This window comes from Quercus suber, unplaced genomic scaffold (genome assembly GCF_002906115.3).
Source record: "Quercus suber isolate HL8 unplaced genomic scaffold, Cork oak 2.0 scaffold_275, whole genome shotgun sequence".
Classification (NCBI taxonomy): Eukaryota; Viridiplantae; Streptophyta; class Magnoliopsida; order Fagales; family Fagaceae; genus Quercus; species Quercus suber.
In genome coordinates this window covers 781,932-796,372 of record NW_027069731.1, presented here as the reverse complement: position 1 = coordinate 796,372, position 14,441 = coordinate 781,932, and the positions used below count along the sequence as shown (strand labels likewise).

General features: G+C 34.6%; 2 protein-coding genes across 2 annotated transcripts in view; one reads left to right on the top strand and one right to left on the bottom strand.

Moving 5' to 3' along the window:
• The window catches only part of LOC111983208 (uncharacterized), a 79,971-nt gene that overhangs the window by 26,751 nt on the left and 38,779 nt on the right, over positions 1-14,441 (bottom strand). The gene's annotated exons all lie outside the window — the stretch shown is intronic.
• LOC111983202 (uncharacterized) lies at positions 338-13,220 on the top strand. Its single transcript, XM_065781677.1, has 20 exons — positions 338-632; positions 1,103-1,164; positions 1,240-1,343; positions 1,434-1,515; positions 1,592-1,657; positions 1,859-1,913; positions 2,951-2,970; positions 3,416-3,499; positions 3,587-3,651; positions 3,744-3,753; positions 4,033-4,134; positions 4,336-4,390; positions 5,428-5,447; positions 5,893-5,976; positions 6,064-6,128; positions 7,192-7,240; positions 7,327-7,374; positions 7,467-7,556; positions 7,764-7,886; positions 12,480-13,220. The coding sequence occupies exons 1-20, from the start codon at positions 503-505 to the stop codon at positions 13,218-13,220; spliced, it is 2,055 nt and encodes a 684-aa protein (XP_065637749.1). The 5' UTR covers positions 338-502.

Sequence of the window (14,441 nt, the reverse complement as noted above, 5' to 3'; positions counted from 1 at the left end):
CTGCCCATAGATGCTGATTGTGAAGTGTGCAACACAGTTATGCAGGTCATGCCCAACAAGGAAAAACACTCTTTAATTGTTTGTAGGAACATAAATAGGCAGATCTATTCTATACCCGATAAAACTCAAGTCTTTTAACGAGGCAACATAAATAATATTTTTGCAACTAATATTTTTGCAAAAATAGGGCACCGTTACCCCACCCACCCAAAAAAAAAAAAAAAAAAAAAAAAACTTATTTTGGTTTCATGCTAAGAACTTTCAGCGGCTCAGCACAGGCCCAACTTGGCTGACTCCTGGGCCTTGCGACACGTTGAGCCCAAAACAACTCCGAGTCGCCCTGGGTGAGAACAATTATTGGAATCGTCTCCCGCCATTTTCAGTCCCTCTTTTAGCGCGCGTTTTATCTATCAGCAACACTAGCCAGTAACCACTAGGGTTCATCTATCTCTCTCTCTCTCACTTTGCTCTCTCGAGGCTCATTTCACATAGAGTTTTGAAAATGGAAATTATTGGATCTAGAAAACCTGTCCACATCGACGTCGTTCCCACTATCCCTCTCTACCGCTCCGCTCCGCCGCTCGAAGTCAGACTCGAAGATTTCGAGCTTTACGCCATGGATCGCCTCCGAGGTATTATTTTTCTCTCATGCTCAGTTTCACATGTCCACATCTTTACTTTAAGGCTTTGAATTTTGTTTCCAAGCGAAGGTTTTTCAGAACGGAAATTTAACGAAATTTTAGTTTTTAGGCTTCGTTTGGTTCTTGAGAAATTCTCGAGAAAGAAGCAGCATCGAATTGTTGAATCGCTAACTTTTCCTCTTCATTTTCAAATCAATTTGATCGCGATCTAGGATTTTGACCGTGGCTTTACTTTTTGGCTGAAAATTTTACCGATCTGTTTGGCTGCTAAGATTGTGTAGGAAAAGAAAAGAAAAAGAAAATTTTACATATTTAGCTGTTTACTTATGTCAATTTAAGCCTAAACTTCTGTTTGGCTCAATTTTATAGATTTCTTTAATTTGAAAAGTGAAAATTCTCATTTTTAGTTTGCATTTAAAGCTTCAAGAGTTGTGGTAATTTATAGCTATTTGTGGATGCAGTTCTTAAAGGGATTGCTGATGGTTTATCCCGTGGAAAGAAATCAGAAGAAATGAAAAATTTGGTAAATTTCTCAAATAAAATTGATCTCTTTGCCGTAATAGACCTTATGCCAAATTAACCTATAGGCTTTGAACAGGTAGATCATCTATGGAAAGCAAATATGAGGCATCCAGACGCCTCCGAGGCTGTCAACAAGGATATAATATCCCACTTTGTTCTTCGTCTCGTGTATTGCAGGACGTAAGATTGGTTTTTTTTTTTTCTTAGTTATTATTATAAATTTCTACTTTTTATTTATTTATTTATTTATTTATTTTGTTGGTGTCTTAGGGAGGACTTGAGGAAATGGTTTCTTTCCATGGAGACTAACCTATTTCGTTACCGGCTTCTGTTAGAAAAAGCTGAAGCTCAGGTAGGATCTGCTTATTCTATATAGTATATGTACTTCTTTGTTCAAGCCAGTTATTGATGCTTTGCTTGGATTGCAGAAACTGAGAGCACTCATGGCAGAACTCGATCTTCCTTACAGAGCAGCCAGCAATGCAGAATTAGAGGTAATTACATCCCATCTGGTTAAAATGATTTTCTCTCTCAGAGAACACTTAGCAAACACCTGTAATCACTGTAAAAGTAAGATACGCTTGCTGACAAAAATTCTTAGCCTATGCTTCCTCTCAAATATATAGTGCCCAAGCCTTCTAGAGTTTCAACTATCATGCTATTTAATGATTATATTAACATATTTTCCTCCACAGAGTGTGAAGGAAAGCTTAAAGCAAGTTGCTCAATCCTTTGGTCAGCCGTTAGCTGGTATTGACGTCTGTAGCCTTTTAATATCTTAATAACCATTTTATTGCTCTTTTTCTTCCTGATTATGAAGGTGCCAACCACAAACTTGACTGAATGTAATATATAATTTTTTGACAAGTAATGCAATTCTTATTGATTTCAAAGAAATAGAGTCACCCAGGTATATAGGGAGTATACAGCTGGAGACCATACAATCAATCACGCAAATTACATGAATGTATCAAATCAATAATAGAACATAAAGACAGCCTATGTAAAACAGACGTCCAATTCAACAAAGTACTAAAGAAAATTAATTTGAGATCAGGCATAGTTCTCCCTGTGTTCTTGAAACTCTGATTGTTCCTATCCCTCTATAAACTCCACAACACATGCCACTCCTTGACCAAATTTGGACCATAGACCCCATAAAAGCTCACTCAAATTGATCTCCCAGACCAACTGAATGTAATTTCAATGCTTAAATAAGTATTGTTTTTCTTTCAGTTTGATTTCAGTGTTGCAAGTTATATTTTCTGAGTCCTGGGATCTCATGGTAATATCTCTCTATTTATGGTCTTACAATACATATCTGTCACAGATATTGAATGATAAATAACATGCTTCTTGCATTTTGAATGGAAACAAAAAGGAGGGGGGGGGGGAATCTTTTTACCAAGGAGATGGTTTCAAAGTTTATTATGGTGGTAATTTTGGGTAGTCCTTTGAATTCATCTAGTTGAAAAGAATTCCAGGTTGAGCATCCTTGCCATGTGCAGTTTTCTGATTGCTTAAGAATGCAAATATATTAAAAATGTGTGTTTGACTATGCCACCTCATATCTTGCTTATGGTATATCTTCACTTGGGACATGCTCACTGGTTGTTTTGGAAAGATACAAGATCTAGAATTCTAAAAATTTTGGTTCATCCTACTTGAAGTCCAGGTTACTGGCCATAAAATTTTTAGTTTTTTGCGGTTAGTATTTATTTTCTTTTTTCATTTTTTCTTTGTATTCTAATGCTTTCCACTCTTTGTTTCTGCACCTTCTTTTGCAGCTGATGCGATATTCTACAAGGTTAGTTCTTTGCCTTCTTACTTCTATTCAGCTGTATAAGAAATTATATGTATTTGTTAAATAGATATCCTAGGATAGGATATGGAAATAAGTCTTCTAACTGCATGTGTGTTTGGCCAGTGTGTTTAGATGACCTATTGGTCAATACTTTTCTTCTGATGGTTCCATTGCCTGTGTTGCTTTATTGTTGTATGAGATTTAAAATAAAAAATAAAAAAACGATATTGCTATGTATCAAAAGAATTTGAATTCACATTGTTGTCATTGTGCAAATGTATGCTTAGAGCCTTTATTGATGATATTCACTCTATTGAAACTTAAGGGTCCCGTATCTGGGAAGGATGAACTTCCCCAGCTTTTAGGTTTTCAGATTGTTATCTCATCTCATGTTCTCTACTTTTATTTGACTTGTATGTATCTATGTTTTTTCCCAACCCCAATGAAGGTACCATTTGAAGAAGTTCCAGAACTTGTAGCTGGTCGAAGAGTATTTATCCATAAAGGGTATGCATACGTCGCCATGAATCAGGTTATAAACTGTTCGTGCCATTAATTTTTTTCACATTCATAAGTGATAGATGTTTATTAGCTCATTTTTCCTTTTCCCCCTTCACAGGTGCTTTCCCTTGTTGCCACACAATTCCGTAGTCATCTGTCAAAGGCACTCATTCTGACAAACAGGTTGTTGTTTGCTATTTAAAGTTCATAAAGCTTTCTATTATTATGTTTGCAATATCTACATTGGTCTTTGTTAACTAGTAAACAGATTGCAGTGTTGATAGGGTGTGTAGAGACATTGTAAAACTGAGCTGCATAACCTTCTTGTTTCCGTTGGGAGAAACCTTAAATTTTTGAATATGTGGAATTAGGACATACATTATTGTGTATAGATAGTTTTACTGGAAGAACAGTTATATACATATGGAATTTTGTACATAGATTAGTTGTACCTCTGTTGGATCCATATCAATTGTTATTATGTTAGGAACCTAGTGATTCTTAATGGGGAGGGATAGGAATTGTAGGGGAATTGATATAATTTGAGGTAGTCACCCTCCATAGAGAAATATTAAGAAAGAGAGGAATTGCACTAAGCAAGGAATTTCTTTATTCTTCAANGAACTCGATCTTCCTTACAGAGCAGCCTGCAATGCAGAATTAGAGGTAATTACATCCCATCTGGTTAAAATGATTTTCTCTCTCAGAGAACACTTAGCAAACACCTGTAATCACTGTAAAAGTAAGATACGCTTGCTGACAAAAATTCTTAGCCTATGCTTCCTCTCAAATATATAGTGCCCAAGCCTTCTAGAGTTTCAACTATCATGCTATTTAATGATTATATTAACATATTTTCCTCCACAGAGTGTGAAGGAAAGCTTAAAGCAAGTTGCTCAATCCTTTGGTCAGCCGTTAGCTGGTATTGACGTCTGTAGCCTTTTAATATCTTAATAACCATTTTATTGCTCTTTTTCTTCCTGATTATGAAGGTGCCAACCACAAACTTGACTGAATGTAATATATAATTTTTTGACAAGTAATGCAATTCTTATTGATTTCAAAGAAATAGAGTCACCCAGGTATATAGGGAGTATACAGCTGGAGACCATACAATCAATCACGCAAATTACATGAATGTATCAAATCAATAATAGAACATAAAGACAGCCTATGTAAAACAGACGTCCAATTCAACAAAGTACTAAAGAAAATTAATTTGAGATCAGGCATAGTTCTCCCTGTGTTCTTGAAACTCTGATTGTTCCTATCCCTCTATAAACTCCACAACACATGCCACTCCTTGACCAAATTTGGACCATAGACCCCATAAAAGCTCACTCAAATTGATCTCCCAGACCAACTGAATGTAATTTCAATGCTTAAATAAGTATTGTTTTTCTTTCAGTTTGATTTCAGTGTTGCAAGTTATATTTTCTGAGTCCTGGGATCTCATGGTAATATCTCTCTATTTATGGTCTTACAATACATATCTGTCACAGATATTGAATGATAAATAACATGCTTCTTGCATTTTGAATGGAAACAAAAAGGAGGGGGGGGGGGAATCTTTTTACCAAGGAGATGGTTTCAAAGTTTATTATGGTGGTAATTTTGGGTAGTCCTTTGAATTCATCTAGTTGAAAAGAATTCCAGGTTGAGCATCCTTGCCATGTGCAGTTTTCTGATTGCTTAAGAATGCAAATATATTAAAAATGTGTGTTTGACTATGCCACCTCATATCTTGCTTATGGTATATCTTCACTTGGGACATGCTCACTGGTTGTTTTGGAAAGATACAAGATCTAGAATTCTAAAAATTTTGGTTCATCCTACTTGAAGTCCAGGTTACTGGCCATAAAATTTTTAGTTTTTTGCGGTTAGTATTTATTTTCTTTTTTCATTTTTTCTTTGTATTCTAATGCTTTCCACTCTTTGTTTCTGCACCTTCTTTTGCAGCTGATGCGATATTCTACAAGGTTAGTTCTTTGCCTTCTTACTTCTATTCAGCTGTATAAGAAATTATATGTATTTGTTAAATAGATATCCTAGGATAGGATATGGAAATAAGTCTTCTAACTGCATGTGTGTTTGGCCAGTGTGTTTAGATGACCTATTGGTCAATACTTTTCTTCTGATGGTTCCATTGCCTGTGTTGCTTTATTGTTGTATGAGATTTAAAATAAAAAATAAAAAAACGATATTGCTATGTATCAAAAGAATTTGAATTCACATTGTTGTCATTGTGCAAATGTATGCTTAGAGCCTTTATTGATGATATTCACTCTATTGAAACTTAAGGGTCCCGTATCTGGGAAGGATGAACTTCCCCAGCTTTTAGGTTTTCAGATTGTTATCTCATCTCATGTTCTCTACTTTTATTTGACTTGTATGTATCTATGTTTTTTCCCAACCCCAATGAAGGTACCATTTGAAGAAGTTCCAGAACTTGTAGCTGGTCGAAGAGTATTTATCCATAAAGGGTATGCATACGTCGCCATGAATCAGGTTATAAACTGTTCGTGCCATTAATTTTTTTCACATTCATAAGTGATAGATGTTTATTAGCTCATTTTTCCTTTTCCCCCTTCACAGGTGCTTTCCCTTGTTGCCACACAATTCCGTAGTCATCTGTCAAAGGCACTCATTCTGACAAACAGGTTGTTGTTTGCTATTTAAAGTTCATAAAGCTTTCTATTATTATGTTTGCAATATCTACATTGGTCTTTGTTAACTAGTAAACAGATTGCAGTGTTGATAGGGTGTGTAGAGACATTGTAAAACTGAGCTGCATAACCTTCTTGTTTCCGTTGGGAGAAACCTTAAATTTTTGAATATGTGGAATTAGGACATACATTATTGTGTATAGATAGTTTTACTGGAAGAACAGTTATATACATATGGAATTTTGTACATAGATTAGTTGTACCTCTGTTGGATCCATATCAATTGTTATTATGTTAGGAACCTAGTGATTCTTAATGGGGAGGGATAGGAATTGTAGGGGAATTGATATAATTTGAGGTAGTCACCCTCCATAGAGAAATATTAAGAAAGAGAGGAATTGCACTAAGCAAGGAATTTCTTTATTCTTCAATATCTAATGTTAAATTACAATCATCTATTTATAGGAGACTAGCTCTAATCTCATTGGCCCACATGACTTAAGATAATTGGTTAATTAATTCAACATGTGCTCTAAGAATCAAGCCATGTGTTAAATGAGCTACATGTGCTCAAATCCTAACTAACTCATCCTTATCTCAACTAACTAACTAACTAAAGGGATTACAAAAATTATTATTCGATTCCTAGCATATTCCAGTTCAACTCCTCTGATTATGTGTGTTTGAATCTTAATCTAAAGTCTCGTTTAGTCTTTGAGCAAGAGATACCATTTTTACTTCTATATTCTATTTTTAATTATTTGGCTTTGCTGACTTAATTTACATGTCTTTCTGAATCTTTAAACATGCCAAGATGGTGATACCGTATCTCCTAGCTTTTGGTCTATGTCAATTATACCAATAAGACACGAATTGAAGGATTTTGATAGTTGTCTTTTGCTATGTTGAAACATCATCTTTATTGCTTAATTTAGTCCACATCATGCCTATGGTTTGCTTATGAATTAGGCATAAACTTGCATAATTTCTTATTCTTTATTGTCAAAATTGGGGTCTAGACTTTCAAATTGATAGAACTTTCAGTTTCTGCTTTCAGAAAGTGGACATCTACAATCAGAGAACAAGAGAAGGATAGGCTGACTCCTGTAAGTATTGGATTGTGAACCTTATTGGTTGAAGAAGAGACTTTGTTTCAAGTATGGTGCTTGACAATTTTTATGGTAATGCCTAGATTGTAGAAGCCCTATGCTCAAGCTACTTGGGACCTGACTATTCTCAGGTACTTTATTTATTATATTTGCTAATCCTCTTACTTGTGGATAACATATTTGTAAATTAATTGTCATTAATTATGGTTGAATTTCACTTTAGCCAAGGGAATTTGCTGAGATATCAATAAAGGACATTGACCAAATAGCCAAGAGTTCGTTTCCTTTGTGCATGCGCCACCTTTTTGAAAAGGTAAGACAATTTTCATAGAATTGGGTTATTATTTTTTGTAATTAGTTGTTCATCATTTTATTTATATCCTTCATCTCTTTTTTCTTTTATGTTCTAAATTTTTGGTGTGTGTGTGTGTGTGTTGATTTACATCTATGTGTATATAATGTATTCTCTGAATAAACTAATGTTTTCCTTTCCATGTTGTTCTTTATGCCAATTGTGCAGCTGAGAGAGGATCATCATCTAAAGCATGGAGGGAGGATGCAGTTAGGTCTCTTTCTCAAGGTTGTATTTCACTACCTGCTTGGATATGCATTTTATTGTCTGTTGTTAGTTGTTACACATTTTGTATTAACATTTCAATTAGGAGACACTAACAGATTTTAGATGCATGATTCAAGTAAACTTCTAATTGCATATTGGTACTTATGAAAAAAAAAAAAAAAAAAAAAAAAAGCTTAGGATGATATTCTTTTTTAAGTTTCCACTTTATAGTAGAACTGCAGTATTTTATATTGAAATTCAAATTTAAGAGACTCAAGTTTTTTTAATATTAAAATTCAAATTTTAGAGTCTCAAGTTTTTAATAAGGCTACGTAATTAATATGTTTAGTTTTCAGTTACATATCAAATATGTTTGCAAAAATAGCCTATGGGCTAAAAAATCATACCAAAATAGCTACAAATTTTTTTGGGTGCAATAGAGAGTGTAATAAGAATTTTCAGAAATTTTATTGAGAACAACTAAACAGATGCAGCATCTACTGTCAACTCAGCAGCACAAGCGGTTGGAACATCTTTCAATCAAATATTAACTCCAGTACAAGACTAGACAAAATCAGCCAATTTACAAGCAACTCTATTGATATCCATGACGGAAATTCTGAACCAAACAATGAAAGTCTTGAAGCGACCATAAGAAGTCTGTGGCAGATTACAATGCATTCCTTGGTTGCAGAACTGTGACTGATGCAGGATCATCCCATTCAAAAATAACATCATGCACCCTAATATCCAAGCAAAAGTGAGTTATATCAAATCAATAGCCCCAGTTATAAAGCAATAACTGTGACCATGAACCAGTGATAATCTTGAACTGTTTGCAGCAATCACTTGGCCCAGTTCATGGTGAACAATAATTTCCCAGTCCACAACAGTCCAGATCTGCAAACTCCTCTACAGTCCAGTTAACTTTGTTGGATTGTATGGCCAAATAGCCCACAATTCGGATGTTGAACTGTGTGGTTAAATAACCCACAATGTGTATGTGTGTAATTCTAAAAAAAAATTACCTTACATAGTATTGTATATGAGATGATTATTATTAATAAAATTGTTTGAATAATGGAATTGCATGTTTTGGCCATAATTAACTGTGTGAGGTTTGACATGATCAGATATGCAATTGAGATTCCTCAGGAGTAATGAGTTGTGAGTGGAGACAATGAGGTGGATAAGAGTCTGATTTTAACATTTAAATAAATGTTAGAGACTTTAACGTTTATGTCCTAATTTGTAGGAACTGAAATAAAAGTTGACAATGTTTGTGGGTCTTTAAATATTCCACATGAGATCTCTAGATAAGATAACTACACAAAAATCCTGTAGAGTGAAAAAACTGTTGGAAAAATACATGTTTGTATTGCATACAAAACATACGCAGTGGAAAATTAATAGATCTATTTTATTCGCAATTGATAACATGTACTATATAAGTTTTAGAATTTAAGAACAAGTGAGCGTACCTTTATGCAGTGAAATTCAAAAACAAAAGATTAGAAGTACTTGAAAAAACTTTTAATCTTCACTCCAATTTCACTTGATGCCTAAGAAGTGTGATCTCTCAATCAGTTTTCAAGAGGAGTATAAGAGAATGTCTTACACTTACATACACACCATTTCATTCCTCATATGATCTTAATGAAAAACCCTTTTGAAATTCTGTATGTTTCTCTCTTTATATATAACTGATTATCTAATTGGGCTAGCCTTTAGGCCATTCCAATTGGGTTTTAGTATGTGGCTTGAAGTGAGACTAAAAGGGAACAAATAAGACTCTAGCTCCAATGGGCTTTTGGACTTTTGTATGTACTCTTGACAAGCCCAAATTTACCATTAATTATATTCAATACCACTATATGAATATAATTGCATTTTAGATCTTTTTAATAAATTATACGTGCAACCCCTTCATTAAAATATTTGTAATAATACAAAGTCATGAATATTACCTGTCACTTTGAAGATTACTAAATCTTAATCCTTAAGTATATGGTTTAATCTTTTAAGTTATTCATCATATATTTATGAAATCCAATTTCATAAATATATAATTTAGTAACTCTTTACTAAAGTGGTTGGGCTTAACATTCTGAATAATCAAACTCATTAAACTTATCTTAAAATAATATTTTATTTCTCCGTTAAAAGATTATAAATTCCATCTTGAGAATATATGTTATTCCATCAACATTAAATGCGGCTGCCCAACATACTAAAATTTTGATCGTGATTTTAGATCTCACTCTTGATATATCAAAGCAACCTACACCTCATGATCAGGTTCATTATTTTTTCAGAATTTAGAATTGATGTAAATAAAAGTCGTGAGATTTATAATTTATTTGACAGTCATTAAGAGAATAATAAATCTAATAATAGTCCAGTTCAATATGTTTTAACTCTTAAAACATATCAACATATTAACTAGAAGTCTCCACTTCTATGATTAAGATAAATCATCTTAGTTGATATGTTATAATCTTTGCAGATGAAATATCCAATTTCATCATCGACTACGAACTAAAATTCTGAGTTTACAAAGAACTTGTAACTTATATCTTCTGTGACTAAATCACATAAATCACATATTATGCATCTCATGGACTAAGATAATGTCCCATTAGTTCATTTATAAATAGTCTCATATAATTAAACAATTTAATTATTTATAGGAATGGCAACGGGTCGGGTTCGGGCCGGGTTTTTCCATACCCGGACCTGACTCGCAGGGCAAAATCCGTGGCCCGGACCCGCCCGTTTAGGGTACCAGGTTTTTTTCCGGGGCCCAGACCCGCCCCAGCCGGGCTCCATGGGCCCCGCGAGCCCCGTTTAGGGATTGGGCCCAATTCGTGGCCCAACCAAAAAAAAAAAGCCCAAATTTATTTTTGCCTACGTTAAGCCTGCACTGCCTAATCCGTGGCCCAATCCGCCGATTCTGACTAATCTTATTAATTTAAATAAAATAAAAAATACAAGCACAAACACAAACATCAATAGCAACACAAATACACGACAACACAGCAATAGCAACAGCAACACAAATACAAATACAAATACAAATCAATCAACATTGAAGCATCAGTCTTACTGAAATGAGATTTTTAGACAATAAATAATAAATAAACATAAAAAATAGAGGAAACAAAACTCCATTTATGGACCGATTCTTACATGAATCCTCAAACATCAAATACCCAAAAACAAAAACTATTAAGAGGAAATGAACCCAAAAAAAAAATAAAGAACTCAGACAGTAGCTTCATCAGCGGTGGTTTCAGCAATCTTCGCCTGACCTCACAAGATCCGTGCTCCTCCGTGACAAACGGCGACCACCACGAGATCCGTGCACCTCCACGACAAACGACGACCACCACGAGATCCGTTGACGCACAGCGACAGAGAATGTCTGTTGTGGGAAAAGAGTAGAGGCAGTTTGAAAGTTGGGGATTAAGAGTTTGGAAGCTGGCTTCGTGCTTCAACACCGAACCCGTATCGGCAAACAGTGATCCGTGTGGCAGGGCTTGACGAGGAATATTTGAGGGAGGATTATGGCTTGCATAGTGATGGAGATAGGGACAAGTTTGAACCAGGGAAGGATGAGAGAGGCGGTTGAGTTGAGAGTTGAGAGAGAAATGAGTTTTAGTGTCGGAGGGAGGCTGAAATGAGGGAGGGAGGCTGAAGAAAATGAAATGAGGGATTAGGGATTATGGTTAGATAGGTTTATATATATAGAGAGGGTATTTTTGTAATTTAGGGAACCGGGTTTTTAAACGGGCCGGGTCTCGGGTCGGGTCCAGGTTTTTTTGATAAAACCCGGACCCTCTTCGGGTTTTTTTTTTTAAACCCATATCCGACCCTATTTCTAATCGGACTGGATAAAACCCGGCCCATTAGGGTCGAGCCGGACCGGGTACCCGCGGGTCGGGCAAAAATTGCCATCCCTAATTATTTATGACATGCCAATAAATTGGATTTTAGGGCATAAACCCCAACAAAAACCCACTGTAATCCAAACACTATTTCACTCTTATCTCTCCACTTGAATATACGTTTAAGATTTTTACTGTTTTAGTATTTTAGTTGAATAAGAGTTCTATTTCAATTTTGCTTCATTGGCATCAAAGCTTTGAAGCAAGTCCATTTTCCCAGTGAAGCCGTGCAAGTATTTTATTTTTTGAATCCAACTTCTTTTCATTGGATATTTGCTTTACTCCACTCCACGGGCCTACGAAGGAAGAAAATCTCATCAATGATTTTTGTTGGAGTATTGCTACTATTGTGAAGAAGAAGTTTGTTAGAGAAAATGTTGCATTGCCGTGGACAAGTAGATTTTGTGATTGGGTGGGACTCTTGCTACATGGTGGAAGGCAACTCAAATTACTCCAACGTACAAAGGATTTCTTCATTTTAACGTGAAAGCTTGGCTGAGCTAAAAAGGGAGTGTTGGAGCAAACATCAGTACAGATTTGGTACACATTAATTTATTTTTTGGGTTTCTCCATCACGGTCAACTTTCTAAACTAAAATCCTTTTAATTTTATTGATTGATCATGACTAGTAAAGCTGTTAAGTCATGAATAAAGCAAAACTGAAAAATGAAATGGGGCTAATCATTCTGTTTGGAAACATTGTATCCGTCACATACTCTTTCAAGACAAGGTTGAGTATGTTATTGATATCGGCATTCCAACTCCACCACGTAAAAATTCTAATGCTGCTGCAAAAAGAATCTATGAAAAACATTTAGAAGATGATAAAATTACTAGAAATATTTTGCTTACGTTCATGGAACCTGACATTGAAATTCTTTTTGAAGAATATACACATGCTAAAACCATGTTTAATGCTATTACTGAAGCATATTGTGCATCTTCTGAAACATACATTCAACTTTTAATTGAGAGATTTAATGGAACCATGATGAATGAAAGTGAAAATGTCATTGAACATGTTAATAAAATGTCAGTAATTGCAAAAGAGTTAGCTGTCTTAGGAAATCCAATTCCTGATAAGATGCAAGTGTCTACTATTTTACATAGTTTGCCTGACTCATGGGATTCTGTAGTGATAGCTCTAAACTATTCTGCAACCCCTGTAAACATGAAAAACTTACCAATTCTCTTGCGGATAGAAGCGGAAAGAAGAAATAAAAAGAATACATCTAAATCTCTCTTAACAATTGCTTCCACTAGTCAACCCCCAAAGAATGAAACTCCTAAAAATGACAAGAAAAAATTTTCTAAAAATTTCAAAGGCAAAGGAAAGAATTTCAAGAACAATGATAAGAATAGAAGGGATAAGGGAAAGTGTTTTAAGGGTGGAAAAATTGGCCATTATCAAGCTGATTGTGGTGAAAATAAAAATAATAACAAACCAATTATGGAGGTTCCAAGGATATAATTTGTGTGGTGTCTGAATCTTTGTTAACTGATGTTGACGCTGGAGCATGGTGGGTAGACTCTGCATCGTCACACCATGTGGCAAAGATGAGATATTTCTTTGTTGACATGAAAGAGGTTAAAGCCGGTGATCATCGTATATTCATGAGCAATAACACATACTGTGATGTGTTAGGCATTGGAACTGTGAAGATCATGATACCTGGAGAAAGAAACCTCTATCTGTCAGTTGTACTTTTTGCACCCACCATGAGACGAAATCTCATTTCTATCCCTTGCTTGGATGAAAAAGGTTTTGAGATTCGTTTTCGTTCTGGAAAAGTGTCAATTGGAAAACATGGTAGAATCTTAATGTGGGGTATTAAGATGGATGGTTTGTATCGTCTTAATGACATTTCCTTTGCTAATAATAATGCAATAGTTGGTTCTTTTGCTTACTTTGATATGTCTATTAATCATTTTTATGCTTATGATGATGCTTGTTTATGTATGGATGATCCTTATATATGGCATATGAGATTAGGACACATTAATAAAAATAAAATGAAAAGGATGATTAATATGGGATTAATTCCAAACATGAACATTGTTTTTCCTCTTGTGAACCTTGCATATCTAGTAAAATGGCTAGACTTCCTTTTCCTAAGGGACAAAGATCCAATGAATTATTAGCTATTGCACATTCTGATGTATGTGGTCCATTAAATATTAAAACCCATAAGGGTATGTTATATTTTGTCACATTCATTGATGATTTTTCTTGATATGGATACATATACTTCATGCATAAAAAAATTTGAAGTTTTTGAGAAATTTTGAGAGTACAAAAAGGAAGTTGAAAATCAATTAGGAAGGAATATTAAGATACAAAGATCAAATCGTGGGGGAGAGTATATGTCAAATCCATTTAGTGATTTTTTGAAAGAAAATGGAATAATACATTAACTTACTATGAGCTATACACCACAACAAAATGGTGTTGCTAAAGATGTAATAGAACCTTGTTGGACATGGTAAGATCTATGTTAAGCTATTCTTCATTAGGATCTGTTTTTTTGGGAGAAGCTATTGTAACTGCTATGTTCTTGCTTAATCTAGTTCCTATAAAAATTCATAGTAAAACAACACATGAATAGAAAACCTAATCTACAAAATTTAAAGGTTTGGGGTTCTTCAGCTCATATATTAATCCCATCATATTTAAGAAGTAAGTTAGATGGTA